Source organism: Nesoenas mayeri, assembly GCF_963082525.1.
Source record: "Nesoenas mayeri genome assembly, chromosome: 2".
NCBI classification, from domain to species: domain Eukaryota; kingdom Metazoa; phylum Chordata; class Aves; order Columbiformes; family Columbidae; genus Nesoenas; species Nesoenas mayeri.
Genome location: NC_137543.1, coordinates 89,542,171 through 89,561,665, shown reverse-complemented (window position 1 = coordinate 89,561,665; position 19,495 = coordinate 89,542,171). Strand labels below are relative to the sequence as shown.

Sequence of the window (19,495 nt, the reverse complement as noted above, 5' to 3'; positions counted from 1 at the left end):
ATCCCCTGTGTAGCATTATCTCTGATGACTGTGTGTAACCATGGCAAAACACTCATGTCTTGATGTTCCCCTCTTCACAAGGCCAAACCTAGAAATTTGCAGTTTTTTACCTTCCCTTGGATTAGAAACAGAAAATGCCTATCACTACATTTGAAGTTAAAAAGGAGTTAAGTTTGTGTATAAAATTTGTGTATAAAATTCTTCTATCATAATTTAAACATTAATCACCATTACACCTTCCTTTATATCAACAATTAATTATTTTTTCCCCCCCGAACATATGTAGAAGCATTTTTAACTAAAGTAGAATCAGCATAAGCAATAACTAGGTTTATCTTTTTTCCAGCTTCATGCTCTGAACAGTATTATGCTACTTTTTTATGGCTCTGTTCTATCTGCATCTCTCTACTTATCAATAGAGCCACAGAAACATGCTATTACTTCAGAAATAAACTTCATTTCCTTCTCTGTTGCTACCCAGTGAAATTAAACTGGTTGGAGTCCTGGGTCTTCTTATGCAACTAGAGGAAGATGCCAGAGGTTTAGGCTATGGAATACAATTTCCCTGATCCCGAAAAGACAGGCACGCTTGAACTTCAACACATGCATGAAACTTAGCAGGACTGTGGTTCAAACTCTCTAAGTGGCTTTTTAAGAGCTATAGGAAGGTGTTTAACTCCAACAATGATGTATTATAAGCACATTTCATAAATATATTTTCTAAAGAATATAAATTTAAAAAAATAAACATTTTCTGGGTGAGAAGGGGCAGAATTTCTTCATTGCCTCATGCTAGTTATTTGATCTATTTCATTAGGTTAATATCCAGGCATGTAATGAATTTTTCCCTATTTTTTTTTTTTCCGCCATCATTTTACTGGGGGACTTAAGTATTTTTTCTGTGTCCCTTCCCTCCCATTACATTGATACAGAATTCGCCTTTTATTATTTCTTTGCCCACCTCCTGAACTACTCATGACTGTTCAAAATACAATAGTAGGAGAATGCCTTAACATCTCCAGAGGCTGAATATCTCAAGACAGCATATTATGGTTACATTTTCCCAGAAGTCTTTAGCTAGTTTTAGCAAGATATATTTTACAGCCTTATTACTTCCCATTTTTTTCTCTTAAATGACAAATAAAGCTCTCTAGGTTTTTTATTTCATTTTTTCCCCCAGTCTGTATTGATTTGAGATTTTTCTAGAGTTTCAAAGTTCACATAATAATTCACTTTATTTTCTCTTGTACTGTTTTCAGCATTTACCTTTGCTTTAAATGTCAGGGTCTTTCAGTTCTGTTACTTTGATTTCCTTGCTGCCTCTCTCTTCTCCACAAGCCCTTGCTGATAGTGTATTTTGGCATGGGGCATGGTCTCCCAGTCTTTTTCCACTTCCAATACTATTTTTTAAACCTCATTGTATCTTTGAACAGTTGTGTTTTTTTGTTTTTTTTTTTTTTTCAAAAACCACACCAACCACTTCTTGTTTTTTGTAATCTTCTTTGACTTCAGGATTTAAAGACAAGCAACAAGTTGTTGTAACAGAAGATGAGTAAGAGAATGATGTTACAAAAAAGAGATGCCTGAAGATGATAAATGTGTGTTCAATATTTAGGAACATGTCTGATACAAATGTAGAAAATGTAGACCTGCAAAATTCACAAGAAAATTATGTTTCTTGGAAAGTGAGGAATTCAAGGAGAGTTTATGACCAATCTTTCTTAACATTTTATTATGCTGCAGTGAAGTCCTTTAACAGATTCAACTAACTGGATGACTATTTCAGTTAATACCAACAGCTGAGACTACATCTAGCTTAGAACAGACAACATTTAACAAAACAACATTGCTCCATAGGTTCAATGATTCTCCCTGGAAGTCAATAATGACATATATTTGAAGTTTCAAGCTTCAATTGAACATACTATTACTACTTACACACAATTTTTTTAACGAGTAAATACATGTGCAGCAAGATGTTTCTTCAGTATTTCATACCACAGGAGCTGTAGACTTATTTTTAAAGCATGTAACTGAACTGGCAAAAGAAAACAGCCGACAGTGAAAAATTCTTTGAAAACTCAGTGCACTGTTTCTGAAAAGTCCCACTTAAAATGACTGTAAATACATGAAGAACATGTTATTACTGCATGATTGACTTGCAAGTCATGGTTTCAGTTATAAATTAAACCTATTCCTCACCTCCCAAAACAAGACCATTTTCAATTAGTTGCTCTCTTGTTACAGCTTCCTGCATCTTACATTAAGTTCCAGAATGAAAGTCAGTGTCAAGTCTTCTCTGTTGGAAAGATGTTTTTTGATCTTTGTGTAACTATATCTTAATGGCAGTAAAGTTGTTCTTTCCTCCTGGATCCTTATTCCCCTCCACACAAATTCAGAAACTGGTGGTGAAAAGAGGACTGACTAACAGGAGGCAAAAGAAAGACAGTGGTAGTAAGCCCATAAGAACAAGAAAATAAAAAAGGAGTAAGAAGGAAGCAGCAAAACCAATGACATATTGTGCTCTTCCTTCTAGCTATTTATGACCGTAAGTCTCACTCAGCAGTATACCTCATACCATTACTCAAAGAGTTGGATCTCATAATTTCTGTTTTGGTGAAACTTCTTTTGTTTTCTTCAGAATCTTCAAAGAAATCGAAGAAATGCAGAAAAAAATGGGTGATGTTTAAGCACATTTGTCTTTTGAGTTGCCTGCATTGTGTCGTTGTCTATGTTTTCATCATTGCTGATGAAGAAGCTTGAAAACAGGTCAGCTGCAAGTGCATGCTGCTTTTGAATTTGTTTAGTAACTCTTCCAGTAACCTGTAAAAGGAAAATAGTTACAACTTTGGCAGATTCTGAAAAGGGAACAATTACCAAAAGTTTTGGCTACTCTGTGACTTCAAGGACATTGTCTGCTTAAATAAAGGGCTTAAAATTGGATCTATTCCAATATCTAAATACTACAGATATTTAGAAATACAGCAATGTGTCCGGATGATCTGTGGCCACAGGACAACTCAGCCACAGAGATTTTATCAAGGTGATAAAATAGGCCTTTATATGGTTTTCCTTTCAGATAAAGACCATCTTCTTGAGAGAAAGACATTTGCTGAAAACAATAGCAAAAGGACTGGCAAAGAGTGCCATGAGATACTTCTGTAGGGAAAATCCAGAAACCGACAAACTATGTACCATAAAACCAATATCCCCGGTCAAGGCTGTGGCTTTTCATGTGCAGTTGAATTGTGAATTTCAGTTCTCAAACTTGTCTTTGGAAGGTATTTTGTTGATTTCTCTTAAATATCATGGCTGAAAGAGAAGTAGGTATGACTGCTCTAAGAAATAATAATTCATTGGCAACCATGTGTTTTTGTCCTTCATAGATAACAAACTATGTATGAGCTCATTTTGGAGCATAACAATGGTTCATTTACATCTACACAGCTGCCAAGAAGGTACTTGGTGCAGTGGATAATATTTATTAGAATCCACAGACTACAGGTGTAGGACCAAGGATGTTGATGGCTCTGTTGTACGAGACATTTATCGAAACAGTGGAGATGCATTACAAAGTTCTACAGTCTTGCCTGTATATTACATTCTTCCCTGTATTCTAGAGAACAACGTGTTCTCTGAACTTTTTGCTCTATTTCAAAAACAAACTACATAGGGCAGACATGTATCACCTCAACTTTTTGGCAAGCTGTGACTATTGAATAGTCAGTAACAGAAGAATTTATACGGCATGTTAAAAAAACCCAAACAAACCCAAGAACAATAACTTGAACCACAAAATTAGTATCTGCTTCCCTCAGTAGGTCCTCTGGAAGATGACTATGGGGTCCTCTGGAAGATGACTATGGCCGCTTTATTTGTATTATCATAGTAATGAGTGTGAATGAACAGAAATGAACAGCTCTAAATCAGTGCCAAAAGTGTGTCATTTTACACAAATATGTATAGATTACAAGGAGCTGCTTGGAACAATGACAATTACAGTGTAATGACCTGTGCAACAGAACAAGCTTTGCACTGTCCAGGGCTCACAACTCCAAGGCAGATGTAAAAGTGACATAGTTCTTGATTCTCATCTGTTCCATGAAGCTCAAGTGCTTCTGATTAAGTGGGGAAAAAACAAAATTCTACAGGTGTTTCAGAAAGTCTGAGTTGAAAGAAATCTCATTAAACTAAATTGATTCCTATCTTTAACAAAGCATAAGAGCTAAATAAAGCAAGGAGGTATCTTGAGGGTTGTTGTGGCTTGCAAGGAGTAGTTTTGAATAAATAGACAGAGAACATCTGGATGAAGGCACATTTGCAGACCATGGGCTGCACAGTCCCTTCACATATCTACAAAATGTTCTAAATTGACTGATAAGTGCAAACTGATTCGATGCAGTTCAGTTTCTGAAAGTACAATAATATCAATCTATCTCAAATTTGAAACATCTATACTTACAATAATATACTAATTTACAAATCCATCCTAGTTTTACTATACTACTTTTTATTAAGCTATGCTTAATAAACAGACTACCAAATGCCAGGTTGAACGCAGCACATCTTGGTTGTCAAATGTTGCTATGGTGGGGAAAAAATTCCTCCTCCTGATGTTAAGCAAGAAGCATAGACCCTTCTTCTTTGTGTTTAAAATGGAACAAGTCAGTTTCGAGAGTTTCCCATATATCACCTGGCAAAAGCTTGGACTTTGTTCCTTGGTCATTTTTTAATTGCTGCTAAATTCAGTAAGACAACGTACCCCACAGAAAATTTAAGATTAACAAGGAAGGCTAAAATAAATTACAAAATAAATACAGAGCTACATTGAACTGACAGTAGTAGGATGGGCAAGAGGGATAACTCACAAAGCCATTGGCTCTTCTGTGTAATTTAAGAGGCTATGATGAACAAGCACTTAGCTTATTCTCAACTCTGTCCAAAGAGGCTTCAGCTCTGTAATTCAGAAGAGTCAAATACAGTGAACACTAACCCTGTTATAACAAAGTTCTGATAGAAGAGTAAAAAACAATGGCTCCAGAAACAAGAAAGGACACAAGAAGGTGCATTATACTCACTTTTTGTCAGTTCCACTTGAGAGCTGAGGCAAGGCTTCCAAAGCCTGCTTAAAGCTTGAGCTGCAAGGGAAACAAAAATACTCATATTCCACTGGTACAAGTCTCAGCATTCACAGTTTCTCTCCAGAAATTCCATGGAGACGTGCTATATTTTATCCATTCTTATTTCAATACATTAACAGAATATTAACTTGACACCTGACATCCATGTGCAAATTGAACATAAAGTGGTCATGGGTTCAAGGTCTCTTGACACTCCTAATGTGATGTATACCATACATCAACAGGAAATGTTAAATCAGCAGCTGATTTAAGACTCTGCTGGACATCTGGGACTCTCCAAGAATTACAGATGGCTGTCAATCTGCCTTCTACCTCAACCTAAGTGACCATCAGAGTTTGAAGCACAGATAAAACATTCATTTTGGCTTTCTGTGCTCAGTAGACAGGTCACTGCATTCTCCCCTACAGAAGGGGGCCTACAGAGAGAACTACAGTAGATTCACATTGAGGCAATGTAGATTCATAGAACAACTTAGGTTGGAAGGGACCTCTGGAGGTCTTCAGGTGCAACCCGCCCCCCTCTCAAAGGAGGGCAAATGTTGAGGTTAGAGGAGGTATCCTGGGGAATTATCCAGTCAGGTTTGGAGTAACTCCAAAGATGGGGTTTCCATCCCTCTCTGGGCAACAGATGTGGAACTGAAGTGCGGGGAATGACACAGGACCTGCACAGATAGGTACAATCTTGTCAGCAGAAGTTAAATATGGTGACTTCTGGCAACTATAGCTAGTGACATGTCCAGGAATAAAAAGGCAGCTATGAAGCTCCAGCTTCCAGGGTTCATGGTGCTCTGCCCTTATGAGACAAGGCCACGTCCATTTTATCCAATCTGAGCCAGTGCCAAGTAGTTTTCATTTAGAGGTCTTCATCACTATTGGACACTCAGGGTAGGGAAGCAAGCCTTTTGAAATTGAATGCTGTGACACCACAGGATACTATCTGTGACAATATGAAGACACATTAGACCCTCAAGCCCCCTAACCTCTCCTACAAAATGCTGATCAGGTAAGATGACCAAATTGCCAAGTGCAGGAACGTGTAATGCCAGTCCTAAAAGAGGTGTAGATAACTAAAATAATGAATGAATGTGCCCATATCCAACCTCCAACATAATCACCTAGAAATTTTAGTTACTCAACTTTACTCAAAACTGCTGACAGCTATCATAGTTTGCTTTTACATGCTTGGCTACATCAACCACTGCTAACGCTTTTTCTCCTCCCTTTATATTGATGTGTGACCTGTCCTGCACTATTTATCTTTGGTCTTGCACCTCGCTAATGATAGATTACTGAAAGCCTTTTGCATGTTTACCGAGCATTCCGTTATATTGAAAAAACAGACATTACACCACATCTTACTTGCTTTCAGGTGTTAGGTATATGGCCACGGTATCTCTCAATGCACAGATTTCAAGTCTTGCCTAAAGACAGAAATACAAATATTGAAAAAATGACACAATGTTCTTTCATCAAGTGAATACCAGTGTCCCACCAAAGCTTCATCTTTTTTTAGAGGCAAATATAATTGCCCATTGCAGTTGTAAGCAGACTTGGCTTTTAACAGTTTGTTTCCTGTATTTTTTGTTGCCATGCTGCTATGGCAGGAGACAGCTAAAAGGAACAATTTCGCACTTGTGATTCAAGTCAAACTGTTTGTACGGTCACCATGTAGCAGTCTAAAAACATTGGCTTGTCTCTCAGTAACAGTAATAAATCTTCAGTTCCGTTCCATCTTTTCTGTACTGTGACAGAAAGAAAGAAGGACACAACCTTAATTTGTCTTTGTCGGTGTGGGGTTTTTAAAAAAATTTCTAATTAAATACAGTGAGCTTAACTTCTTACAGTACAGCTTGACCAGGGAGGAAGGAAACACAAGAATACAAAAATCTGTCAATACGCATTTTATTCTTGGTTTTCCTGTTGAATTTATTTTTTTCCAACAGATGAGGAAGTAGAACAGTGGTGCTCTGCGTCTTGTCTGTCACCTTGTGGGCACACACAGGGTACTCCTGCACTGTACTGTGTGTCTAGGTATTAGTTTTCACCTAGGCAAACTATGGTGGAGAATGAACTCAAGGATTAAACAAATTTCACAGATCGTCCTTTAGTGTTTCAAAAGCAATCATTATCATTGCAGCTTTTACCTGAAATAGAAACATTCTGCGTGTGGTCAATACTTTAAGTAATTTAATTTAAAAACAGAAAACGAACTTCATCCAAATTCATATTCTGTTCTTAGTCATCATAAAGATAAAATTGAATCCAGTTAGCCAATACCGAAACTGATCTACACTTAGACCCAACTAATATGACATTAATCTTCCCAAACAAAACTTTTTATAATGCAACACAGACATTTAATTCCAATTCTAATGAAAGGTTTTGGCTTTTAGGTCTTCCTCTCATCTGTTGCCTAGATAGGAAGCCAGCTGAGATGTATGCTTTTTTAGTGCCAGAACTTTCTGGCACAAAATACAAGACAGCCATTCACCAATTTTACACTTTTCTCACCACAGTGTTCCACCACTTTTTGTATGGTGCTCCAAGCTGAATAGCCTTGGACTTTTTGAAGTCCTACACATAAGATTCTGGAATCTTCCCTGTATTTTAGGTCATACCAGTACCATGGTTAAAAGTGTCACTTTCTCAGGTACCACAGTCTATATAAACATGGTGGAATGGCAAACCCTACAAAGCTGAAGGTCATGGGATGTGGGAATACAGATGCAGGCTTCTCTTTAGGAATGGGAATTTTTTTTATCAGTCTGACCACACTCAGATCACTCTCACACCGCTGCTGTCTGCTGTCTGATAGGTTTTTCTGTGTTCAGAGGAACAGAAAACGACCAGGAGTGACAAATTTACAGAAGAGAAAAAATCCTTTCAATTAAGGGTTTGGGCAGCAAGTTCATAGGGTGAGCTACCTAGTCCAACAAAAATGATACATTGTTAGCTTTGCTATTCATTGATTTAGTTTTAAATAGTCTGATAATTTTATTTGGCTGTGATCTTCCTACATTAATTCTCTTTCCAATGCAATTGCTACCAGCAATTGGAAAACAAGGCTCAGAATTGGACAATTATTTTCCCATCATAATGCAAGAATGCTGCCATGTACAATGAAAATTAGGAGTTTGCTCTTCTTGCTTGTTATAGCCATTAAAACTTACTCAATAGTAAGTACAATTATAAAACCAGCCATAAATGAATAAGACAGTGTAAGAGTATCTGTTCTACCCATGCTGCAACAATGTGCTAATGTAGAAACAGTATAACATACAAGTGACTAGTTTTGCAAAGACTTGCAAGACCCTACTGCATCACATTTTCAACATCTTAAAATCTCAAAATACCACAAAATTGTTTTGTCTTCTTTTTTTTTTTTTAATGACAGACCAAAGACAGTATTCAGTGACATTTCTAATAGATACTATTATGATGCTTTCTATCTCATAGGCTACAGCTAACTTTGTATGCAGACACAAAGACAACACTAAAATACAATCAAACCCAACAACCAGTATCACAAAGGGTATTAATCCATATATCCGAAACAGGTTGTACAGTAATCCTTTTTATTTCCTTGCTTTTACTGCTACAGTAAATCCAACAAGTACATTGATTATGCCTCTCTCTGTTCTTCCCAGTTTTCTAGATTCAGATGTTTGACAATACAAAGTATTTGGGTACCTGCAAAGCTCCATTTTTGCTGAAGGATGAAACACACTGCATCAGTCGACTCAGTTCTTCAGAGACGGCTTCTACAACCCTTGACATTACCCGAGGAACTAAGTCTTTGGAAATGGTAAACACCTGATTTTTATGAAAGAAGAATCATGAGCACAATATCTATATAAACAGAATTATTTTATACAGTAACATTTCAGGAAAAAACATTAAACACTGATTGAAAAGATCATTTTATTTTTATCAATGGACAAAAAAAAAAAATCAAAGCAACTGGATTATGAAGCATTTCTTTTGGCGCTTGCCTTGTACTTTGAATAATTATGTCTGTTAATAGCAATGTTATGTGATAAAGACAACTTTCTTGCAATGCCTAAAAAGTCTAAAATATCAAAATATGTGCTCTTAGCTGATGGATGCAGGTGGTCTAGTGGTTGTACATAGAGCGCTATTTGGTAGACTGCACCTTTAATTCAGGTTGTGTGACTGACCAATGACACATTCAGCCATTTCTTACCCACATATTTTGCTATTTTTTCCAGAATCCTTTATATCTGACCACTGCCAGATGGCTGGTGCCTTTATGCTCTGTGGCAGAGATAAGCCTTTGAAAGGGTTTGAGAGCATTGCAGCATCACGGATTTCCGTTTACGTTTTTCCACCACTGCCATTTATTAGTTTCCTGGCAAAAACATCACACCTTACTGTGTTTTGTTTTTTTTACATGCATCAAGACAAACATTTTAAAGTGCTGATTTGTGCAACTTTAAAAAGTTGTACTTGGATCCTCCATTTGAGGTTCAAAATAGCAACTGCAACATAACAAACACAAAATTAAACATTAGATCTATGCCTGAAGGAAAGCATGAAGAAACCTATCTTCCTTAAAGGGAGCTTTAAGGAAGCAAGAAATTGTTGGTGAATTTTTTTAAAAAAGCATGATGTTTCTACATAGAATTGGGGAATATGCAAGCCAAGAGGTTGGAATATAGGAGGAAGTGAGATTATAGGTTAGACAGACCAAACTTGTCTCAAGACTTAGAGGTGATGATAAAGCTGCACTAAAACTGCACAGGGCTGGGGAAGAAGGTGACACAAGGAACTGAAGATGATGTGACTAGAGCGGTGCAAGGCAAATGCACAGTTTAGAGTTTTTAAACACTTGCCGCTCCTCCCACCCTCAATTTCTGCTTTAAAATGATCCAGAAAATTAAATAGCTGAATGACTTTTTACTAGAATACCCTTGCTTTATGTGAAGTTTAGCTCTCATGTCTGACAAGGAATTGTTGTAATTGACAGAAGTTATTCAGACGTGTGAAAGTAAATTAAGTGGGTTAAAAACAAACAAACAAAAAAAGAATGCAAGGTTCCTACACAGTTTTCAGTGACTTATTTAATGCATTACGGATCAGGGATCCCATAAAGCTGATTGTTCCAAAAAGCAGGTCTGCACCAGAGGCTAAATACACCAACCACATATATGTCAGCTCTCTCAACTGTTGTTGTTATTGCTAATTCAAACATGCAGCCTGTTTTAACTCTTTTGACCCACAAAAGCTAAGTAAGTGACATACTTAGCTATATAGTAAGGAAAAAAAACGCAAAACAACAAAAAAAACCCAGTAACGATTTGGGAATGGGTCATCTTACTCAGCAGCAAATATTGCCGAGCAATTCAACACAAACATACCAGGAATACACCCAAAAATCCTCTACTGAGAAGAGAATATTTGTGCTCACAACGAGCACTCTTGAAGTTACTATACAGAATCCAGGAAAAAAAAAAATTCTCAGCAACAGTGAATCATCAGAAATTTGCAATAAGAAGCCCTTATTTTGATGTCAGTTAAATCTGAATTCAAAGGCAGAGAAACAATTTTCTTTCCACTTCAGTCCATGCTTGCTGTTCAGCTGATGGTTAATTTTGCTGTTTCAAACTACAGAAACTTGCAGCCTTACTAACTAAACTTAAATCTGACCCAGCTTACAGAATTTCACCAGAAAACAGTGGAAATGGGAGTTTCATCTTGACACATGTTTTCATATTTCCGTAATATTTCACATCTAGAAATTTATGAGGCAACACTATTTAGGCCAAAATCAGTATCGGTCTCAAAGAAGTCAGCACGGCAGTGCACCGTTCTGCTGCAGCATTTTAACAAACACGCACGTTTACAGGAGAAGCTCAATAAGTCACAAATGCCTTTGAATTTTTTAAAGCAAAACCTCTCATTTTCATTTTTATTAATTTCTACTAGACTGAAAAACAACATTAAAAATGAATGTCACATTGGTATATATCTTTGGTGCTGCTTATTGAAAGCATCTGGTAAGAATCAGCAACGCTTCTGTGAAAACTGCTGTAAATAAATACTGGAATTGACGATCTTTTGAGGTCCCTTCCAATCCCTAACATTATGTGATTCTGTGTGAATAAAAAACATCGCAAGTAATATTTAAAGATTCTGAAAATACAGGACATTTCAAAAAGATGGACCCAATTTGAAATAATTTTGCTTTGAAATTGGGCCCGTTTTGGAAACACCCTGTGCTTTAATTTATATGAATGCTTGTAATTTAATGAGGAATAAAATAAACAAAAACCTCAAGTGAATCTCATCATATTTTAAGTAGATGGAAAAGGCAGAGCAGCTATACTTGTGCTATTTTGAAAGTTAAAAGTGATATTACTACCAATGCTTGTATCAAGACCACAAGTAATATGGTAACACTCTCGTTGATTAGAAGGATGGAGTATGTGTAACAGAGGCTGTAATTTAAAGGACTACAGAAAACTCCTGCATATTATCACAAAAGGCCAAATAACTGCAGCTCTGTAAGAATATTATTTTAATAATAGTATTTTAATATTCATTCCCTATTATAAGCCAATACCTACCTAAGTATTTAAAACACTATTTGTGCTACACAGAGACTATACAACTTTCTGGTTTTAGGCTTCCACTTTTTATCATATGTACAAGAATGGCATACAGCACTCCGAGTGGCATTTGTTAAACACTTATTCCAAAGCAAAGCACAAGCTCATTTTCATATGTTGTGGAAAATAAAGTTCATCAGAGAAAGTGAGCATCATATCTATCTATCTGTACATCTCTGTCTATATATATTTAATCTGCATGAAAAGGGAAGAATTGAGCTTTAGACTTGGGCTTTCCTCTTCATCAGATAGCGGAAACAAAAAGGTGTAATGGGGTGTTACTGAGGATAAACAGGAACTGTTGATCTCCTTCTGCCCTTAAAAAAGTTTGCAGTTGCACACTTGGTTGGCTAAACCTAACCCAAAACACTCACATCTATAATGGAGACACTTCAACAGAGGTACAGTTTTCAGGAGTGATGAAAGCCAGGATTTGCCATGCAAAATATACTGAAATTATTCATATGAATGCAAGCATGAAGTTTTTCTCACCTCTGCATGTACAGCAATGATATTCACTAATGCTTCTTTCAAATAGTTTCTGACACCTGAAACAAAACAAACAGGATAATTAAAAACTTTCATTCTGTTGTCTCAACAAAACCATAATATTCTAGCATTCAATACTATACTTTTTCTTTTCATTCTTTCACTAGTACTTTTGCAATCAGAGGCAGAAAGAGAAAGTTCCACAGCCACACCACCGGTCTATTTCCTTTTTCAAATCAAATGGAGAAAGACACGTTTCCTTACAGCAAAAGGTTAAAAAAGCCAGTAGGTTCCTGTTTCAATAGTCGTCTTCTTTCACCAACTTTGCAATTTAATAAAAACCTACCATTATTAAAAAATAAATTATGGATGTCTTGGTAGAATACACATACTATGGCACAGAACATGCACCACTGCTTGGTAAGTTCTAAGGAAGCAGAGAAGTCAAAGGTTTTTGTTCATACAACTGTCTTCAGCAAGATCTTGCTAGTTTATCAGCTTCTCTGACTGTAAATTACTGTAGAGTACTCTTGTTTCTCTGAGAGAGGTTCAGAAGATATTACTCACAGCAGTTTATAGGAGATGTCATGCCTTAGTAGAAATTTCCTCTTGGGGAGGATGGAGGAGTCAAATAAGCATTTCATTTACCAAGCATATGAAATGTTTGTCAATGTATACTACAACGGAAATTCTAAACAGCACATTCAACAGGGTATGCTTTAGTCAGGACAGGCTCTTAGTCCCCTATGCTGCTGTAACTCTGGAGTAACTTCCCAGATCTGGACTTCAGTTGTGTGAGATCTAAAACAGGCAAAAAAAATCTAAAATTGCCCCATTTACTTTTCTGGGCACTTCACTTTGTAGGCAAAGGCAAACTAGAAAGCATTTCATTCATTAAAAGTATGCATAAATGTTGGAAGTGCAACATAAAGTAACGAGAGGGTTACTCGATCGACATGACCTCAACTTCTAATTTCAATTACTCCAGCATGAATCAGAGAAAGCGCCATGAACCCATCACTCTCTTTGGTATATTCAATCAACGGAAAAGGATGGGAATCGTGGACAAAGACTGGTGAGACCGCACAGCTCAGAGATCACAGTGTGATTAAGGTTTCTGTTATAAAAATTACAAAGTGAACCTTTAATCAGTTCATCTCACTTGCTCCACCTTTCCTCAGAAAACACTGATGCAGCAGCTTAATCCTGCTATGAAAAATAGCTTTAAAAGAAGTTACCTGAGATCACAGAAATGAGTTATTCTATGGGAGAATAGTGTCTCACAACTGCCATCTCAGTTGTACTCATTTTTTTTTTAACCACTGGTCCCACAACTCGCCTCAAGATCTAAAAAGCAGACACTTGCTCTTTCTTACTTAGACAATTATGAATGAAAATTTTGTAAGAGTAAGCTGAAAGGCCAACAGGACCCCCTTGCATGAGTTACTGACACTTCCATCACCTCTGTCTGCACTGTGTGACACAGCCTGGAGATCAGATCGGAGGGAGCTTCCCAGAGGGCATCAGGGGTCTCTTGTGGGAAGCTTGGGGTGCTTGGGGGAAGGTGGAGGGAGTGAAGCTGAACAGTGAGTCCTGTTCCAATCTGCAATCAGGATGTAACTGAGCTCTGCACCCAGGCCTGTGTATTGAGAAAGTCTCTGTTTAAACAGTTCATAGCAAAGAAGCACATGTCAGATTTTACTGCTCTCACTAAAAGCAGTTTGGTTTCTGAACATAAAATAAAAAATCATCAAGACCTTTATAGAAGGAATGTTCTATTCTCACTCTGGAAGAGATGTAAATAACTGAAAAACGTAAAGAAAAATACAAGGCTTTCCCCACACATTCCAAAACATCTCTAATGCCTTTTCTTGCTGTCTCTATTATTTTGCTTGAAAAATCTCAGTCACCCTTTCCATTTAAACTAAGCCAACAACAAGTCAAACAGTACAGTTTACTAGGTTGAAAGCTTATAATTTATTGTTATCTTAGTGATTTTTTGCAACAAGGAAGGAAGAGAGGGAGGGATAGAGCAATACCAGAAATTTTATGAAACTGTCATTTTTTTATCCTCCTCTGTAACCTGCAAAACAAAGTAAGAATGCTACACACCAGTATTGAACCACACCAAAAGATCATAGGTACATGTGGAAATGTAACACCCCCTTCCTTTTTCCTCTTCTACTGTTTTCCTTCTACTTCACTCACCCCAGTTTAAATCCTCTGCAAGTTTCACATAACAGAGGACAAAATTTCTATCATGTCGCACAAGCAAATACGACTTGACTAGGCACCAAATGGTTGCATGCAAATCACATCAAGAGGTACAGGGCAAATTTGGGAGCTGGTTTGCAGTTAACCTCTGGGTGCAAAGTGTTGACTTTGGTCGGCAAACCTATGTGGTATTCAGCTTTTGACTACCTACCAGCCTCATCTCGTGACAGTAGCGTCTTTCATGTGGAAACTATGTGCTTTTACTTTTGCACAAAGGCCATGCAAGATTAAGAAGTGTTATCGAGGAGGCAAGTGAAAAGTTGGAATGTATAGAGACCAAAGCAGGTGAGTTGTGCAAGAGGCTGATGTGGTTCTAATGAAGAATTCTCATTTCCCACTCATCCCACCCAAGCTCCTGAGAGCACCCAAATTAAACAACTTTTGACTGTGCTAGTAAAAGTTGCCTATCAAATGTGTCTGTGGAAACCTTTCAGAAAGTATTTCTTAAGAGACAGTCACTGCTATACCATAATCAGGTACTCTTAATTTCTACAAAATGTGAAATACTAATGCCAGCGACATTAGCACCAGGTGTTAAATACCATCGCCTGGCGGCGCACAGCTAAGACTCAGATGTAAATGATTTTATAACTGAAGACTTCAAAATGAACTGACTGAATGGAATTGAGGTGGAACCTATAGAAAAAACGAAGTGACAGTAGATTAGTATCGTACATTGCTAGCCCATCCCAGCTGTAAGACAACATTGCTAACTTAAACTTCAGCGAAAGCAGAGATATTTTACATTGCATTTTTGTTCCACATACAATGACAAATGGGTGAAATGAGACCTTAAAGGAGATAACTTCTTGCCATTCCAGTTGCACTAATTAGGTGTTCCTGACCTCTCACAGCAGGTCCAGTCCTGCTACAATCAGGGGACTCAGTACAAGATCAAATATTTCCTCGGTTTCTTACGCAGGTTTTGCAGCTTAAGAGCAAATAATTCAGCACAAACTGTGTGAAGTTAAGCAGTGTAGAGACAGTCCAAGTATATGAAACTATGGTTTCCTTAACTGCATCTGTCTAAAAGGCCTTGTCTTGGAAAGCTAAACAAACTAAAGATGGAAAGAAGATACAATTGCACTCCAAACATGCAAGTAAGTGGAACCAGACAGGGAGAGAAGGGAGAACTAGCTAAGCTGCAAAACAATGCTGGCACAAGAAAGAAAGGTATAAATGAATCCACCATCTGCAAACTTAGGCTGGAAATTAATAGTAACTGTGTAAGAGGTTTGCCCTCACTATGCTATTAAATATGCGGTGTTGTGACAACCACTGCTGGACGGAGCCAGTTTCCTATAATGAATAGAGCATAAGTAAAAACTGTATTTCCCTCCAGCCCTTCTTTTTTTTTTCTTATTTGTGGAGGATTTTCATTGTTGCATGTGGAGACAAAGCCAAACATATCTGAATGTCAGGACCTGCAGGCATAGTTAATAACTATACTACATTTTGAAAAATTACAATTAAAAAATATCCAATTTCTGATTTATATCACTGCACTGTTTGTGGTAGGCTTTGTTGAAGCAAAGTATTACTCTTCTGGAGTATGATTCACTGGAAATACAAGCAGTGGCATCCAACTGTGAACTTGTTGTGAAATTCAGTTCAAAACGAAAAAATTCTATCTAGAATAGAATTTTTGTGCAGCTTTCTCTGCGGCTGCTCAGCAGCCCACGCAATTACAGTTTTTGGGACACCATGCTGCCAGTCCTTTTATCCAGCACTGAATGCTAATGCACCATATAACTGTAGGTTGCAACTATTAGGCTAATCAAGTGAAACATAACATCCTTAAGTCTAAAATAGCTCTTATTTAGCATACTGAAGCACAAATACAATGCCTTTCCATAGCTTCTGACAGAAATGTGTTAAAGAAAGTCTCAACAAGCCCTTGCAATTTCTATGAGGAAAACGTTATTATTCTGTTACAGCATAAATGCATTCCACTCCCACTCTCTTCTTAACACCGAAGAGTCTGACTTGCTGGAATTCTAGCTGCCACTAACAAAGCCCCAATACTGCTCTAAAGAAAAATGGATGGGAAGACTGAAGATGTAAAAATGAAGGATAGTTTCAGCCATCAACTATCACAATGGCTGACAGGAACTTTAAAACAGTACCTTCCAGTTTTGGGGCCTTCACTGTACTTTTTACTGGTGAAACATCTAGCAAGATTATCCATTAAATTTAATCTCCAGTTTACATCACCTATTAATTTTTTTTTTTTTTTTAAACAAATTAAATTAATCAGAAAATCTACAGTTACAAGCAATTTTAACAATACAGTCAAGCTGTAGCAAGGATGGCCGTGTAAACCATGGGAAAAGCAGAAGGGAAAAAGATTCGTGGTTCTGAGGAGTAACAGAAACTAAACTTCTAGCTTGCCAATGCAAGACTCATTCAGGAGATCTTCAGATGGCGTAGTGCTACCAGTTGTCCCACATGTAGTTCTCAGAGATATGTTTCCCCCAAGTACTTAGATGACAGCATTCTACTATGAAACTCCAAAGTGACTGAATAAGCATGCAAGAGCTGGAACTGCAATACCGTATGTGTAATTTTAAGACGCAAAAAAGCTACAAAAGCTTGCATGCACAAATAGAGCAAAAGCTGCACGCACAGTAAAACTCAACTCATCAGGATGCTGCTTCTCTGACAGAAGTCAACACGGGTCTTCAAATGTCCCAGTCCTTCTAGTGTGACTTGACAGAGAGAGGGGATATGAGTGACAAACATTTTTCTGTCTTCTGTAGACTCAAGTTCAAAGAATGAAGTTCAGCTAGGACAACAGAACTACACCAAAAAATTTAACCCAGGCACTTTGGGTTCGACATTAGCTCTTGTGAGATTGAACCTCATTTGAGGTGGACAACTGGGGAGCCAACCTTGCTGCTGCCTCTCACTGAACAAGCCTTTCAGCTTGGCTGTTGTATAAAGAGGAGGATAAAAGCACATAACTATTCAGAGAAAGCAGGTGGTGTCAGCATGTATCTCTGCTCATTGGCAATAAACCACACCAGACATGAGGATGAGGGGCTATGATGGGTCAAAAGAAAAAAAGTTCTGAGGCAAATTCACAGTCAAATGAAAATCAGGTGGGAATATTAGAAGCTGCTGCTCTTCTGTGGAGGAGTTAAAAAAGCCATGCAAGATGCAGGAAGTTCTACAGTTTGACAGCTGTCACTCTTTTTTTTTAGGTCACTAAAAAAGCAAAGAAAGCAAAGAAAGAGAAGGATTCACCATAAAGGAAAGAATGGTTCTTTGTACATTGACCAAGCTACCAGACCTGTTTCAAGACTGAGCTAACTTGCTTATTAGAAACCTAAGCTCTGAGGGACTGAAACAGAAATGAGAGTTGGGTAGGCACAGAGCCATCAATTTAGGAAACAACAGAGAGCATTCTGGCCTCTGCAGGAGGCCAGTGCTTGCATGGGCAAGCAACTGCTGCTGGTGGTAGCAATGTTTCTTAGTGTCTCTGAAAAGAGAGCACTAAATTTGTTGGCCTTGAGGCTTGAACATGACTTGGTAGAGCCAGGAAAATTGATGCCCAGGAGTCTAAAATTTCGAATTTTCAACCCATCTAACTGTACGCAGTATTTTTACAATTTATTGTTCTGTTTGGTGAGTCATGCCAGTAACAGTCAATCAGTCTGAAAACATTTTTGCCTGATTACTTTTTAATAAAAACTTTCCTCAAAAATTACAAACAAACAGAATTTGGTGATCCAAAGAGATTAATATTTTTCACATTTAGCCTAAGGAAGGCACCTGCTTTTTAAATTATTTGATATATATTCTTTACAATTACATTACACCCTACTGCCATATTTGACTGAATTGATATTGGTAATGTTAATCTCCATGTTTCAGACATATAGTACCAAACTTTACAGCAAGTCACACTCGAAGTGTTCTAAACTGCATGTCAGTTAAGCTCCTGCGGCTCCTCTAAGTTTTTAATCGGCTATATGAAACTACCAGGAAAAAAAAAAAAACAACAAACCACACAGATCTACTGCAAGTCGTTAATCAGCACTGTGTAGTGCACATTAAAAAAGAAACTAATGAATGGTGTCCACAAAGCCCTGTAACTTCTTTAAACAGTCTGATTTTAACTGTTGAATTTCCTCTACATTCTGGCTGCATCGCAGCTGAAGCAATAGCAATATTGAACAACTACTTTAACTACAATTATTCTAGCATGTTTTCCAGTGTGGTTCAGACATTTTGCCCCCATGAAACTCATGTTACAGAAGCTGAAGTATGAGCTAGCAGAATGCCCTGTGGGATGGCAGTCTGTTATCTGTATTTCTGCAGGTCTCCAAAAGGCAGAGTGCTCTGCAGTACCCCAAGTGAGCAACCTCATGCCCTGTGCTGCTGCTTGGGGATTTCAAGATCAGATGGATGTCTCCCGACAAGCTGAGCTGCCCGACACATACCACAGAATTTCACTTTTCTATCTAACCTAACCCATAACTTCCGACTAAAATCAAGTAATCTGCTTTTGAAAACTAAAAATACAAACAGGTAAGACTGAATGGGTGGGAGGGAGAAGAGGCACTAAAGAGTGAAACATTGTCTGAGGTCACAGCAGGTCAGCAGAGTAGTCAGCACTGTCTGCATGCAGAAGTTGCTAGAATAATTAAAAAAAGAGTGCAGACATACTGCCATACACAAATTTTAAGAGTTCTGCAGAATAGCTCTAGGCTTCTCATACTTACAGATGACTGCCTGACACGTCCCAGAGCGTGACAAAGCTCTATCTGTCAACTACCTTATCCCAAGAAATGAGCAAGAGGCAGCACAGACTAAAAGTGAAAATTAGAATGAATACAAAAATATTTTTACTTTTAGTATGCAGCATTCCAAATAAACATGACATACCTTACATGTAAAATACATCAGACTCAGGCTACAGGACTATTAAGTATGCATAGCAAAAAAATATTTGACATT

General features: G+C 37.6%; 1 protein-coding gene across 3 annotated transcripts in view; it reads right to left on the bottom strand.

The window, feature by feature from the left end:
- Nucleotides 1-649: 649 nt before the first annotated feature.
- EXOC2 (exocyst complex component 2) overlaps nt 650-19,495 on the bottom strand; it is a 128,910-nt gene continuing 110,064 nt past the window's right edge. For all 3 annotated transcript variants that reach the window (XM_080340025.1, XM_080340026.1, XM_080340027.1), the window contains 5 exons: nt 12,263-12,318; nt 8,832-8,954; nt 6,501-6,562; nt 5,079-5,138; nt 650-2,823 (listed from right to left, as the gene is read on the bottom strand). In XM_080340025.1, the coding sequence (XP_080196151.1) occupies nt 2,730-2,823; nt 5,079-5,138; nt 6,501-6,562; nt 8,832-8,954; nt 12,263-12,318 (395 nt within the window). In that variant the 3' untranslated portion in view covers nt 650-2,729. The remainder of the gene's footprint in view (nt 2,824-5,078; nt 5,139-6,500; nt 6,563-8,831; nt 8,955-12,262; nt 12,319-19,495) is intronic.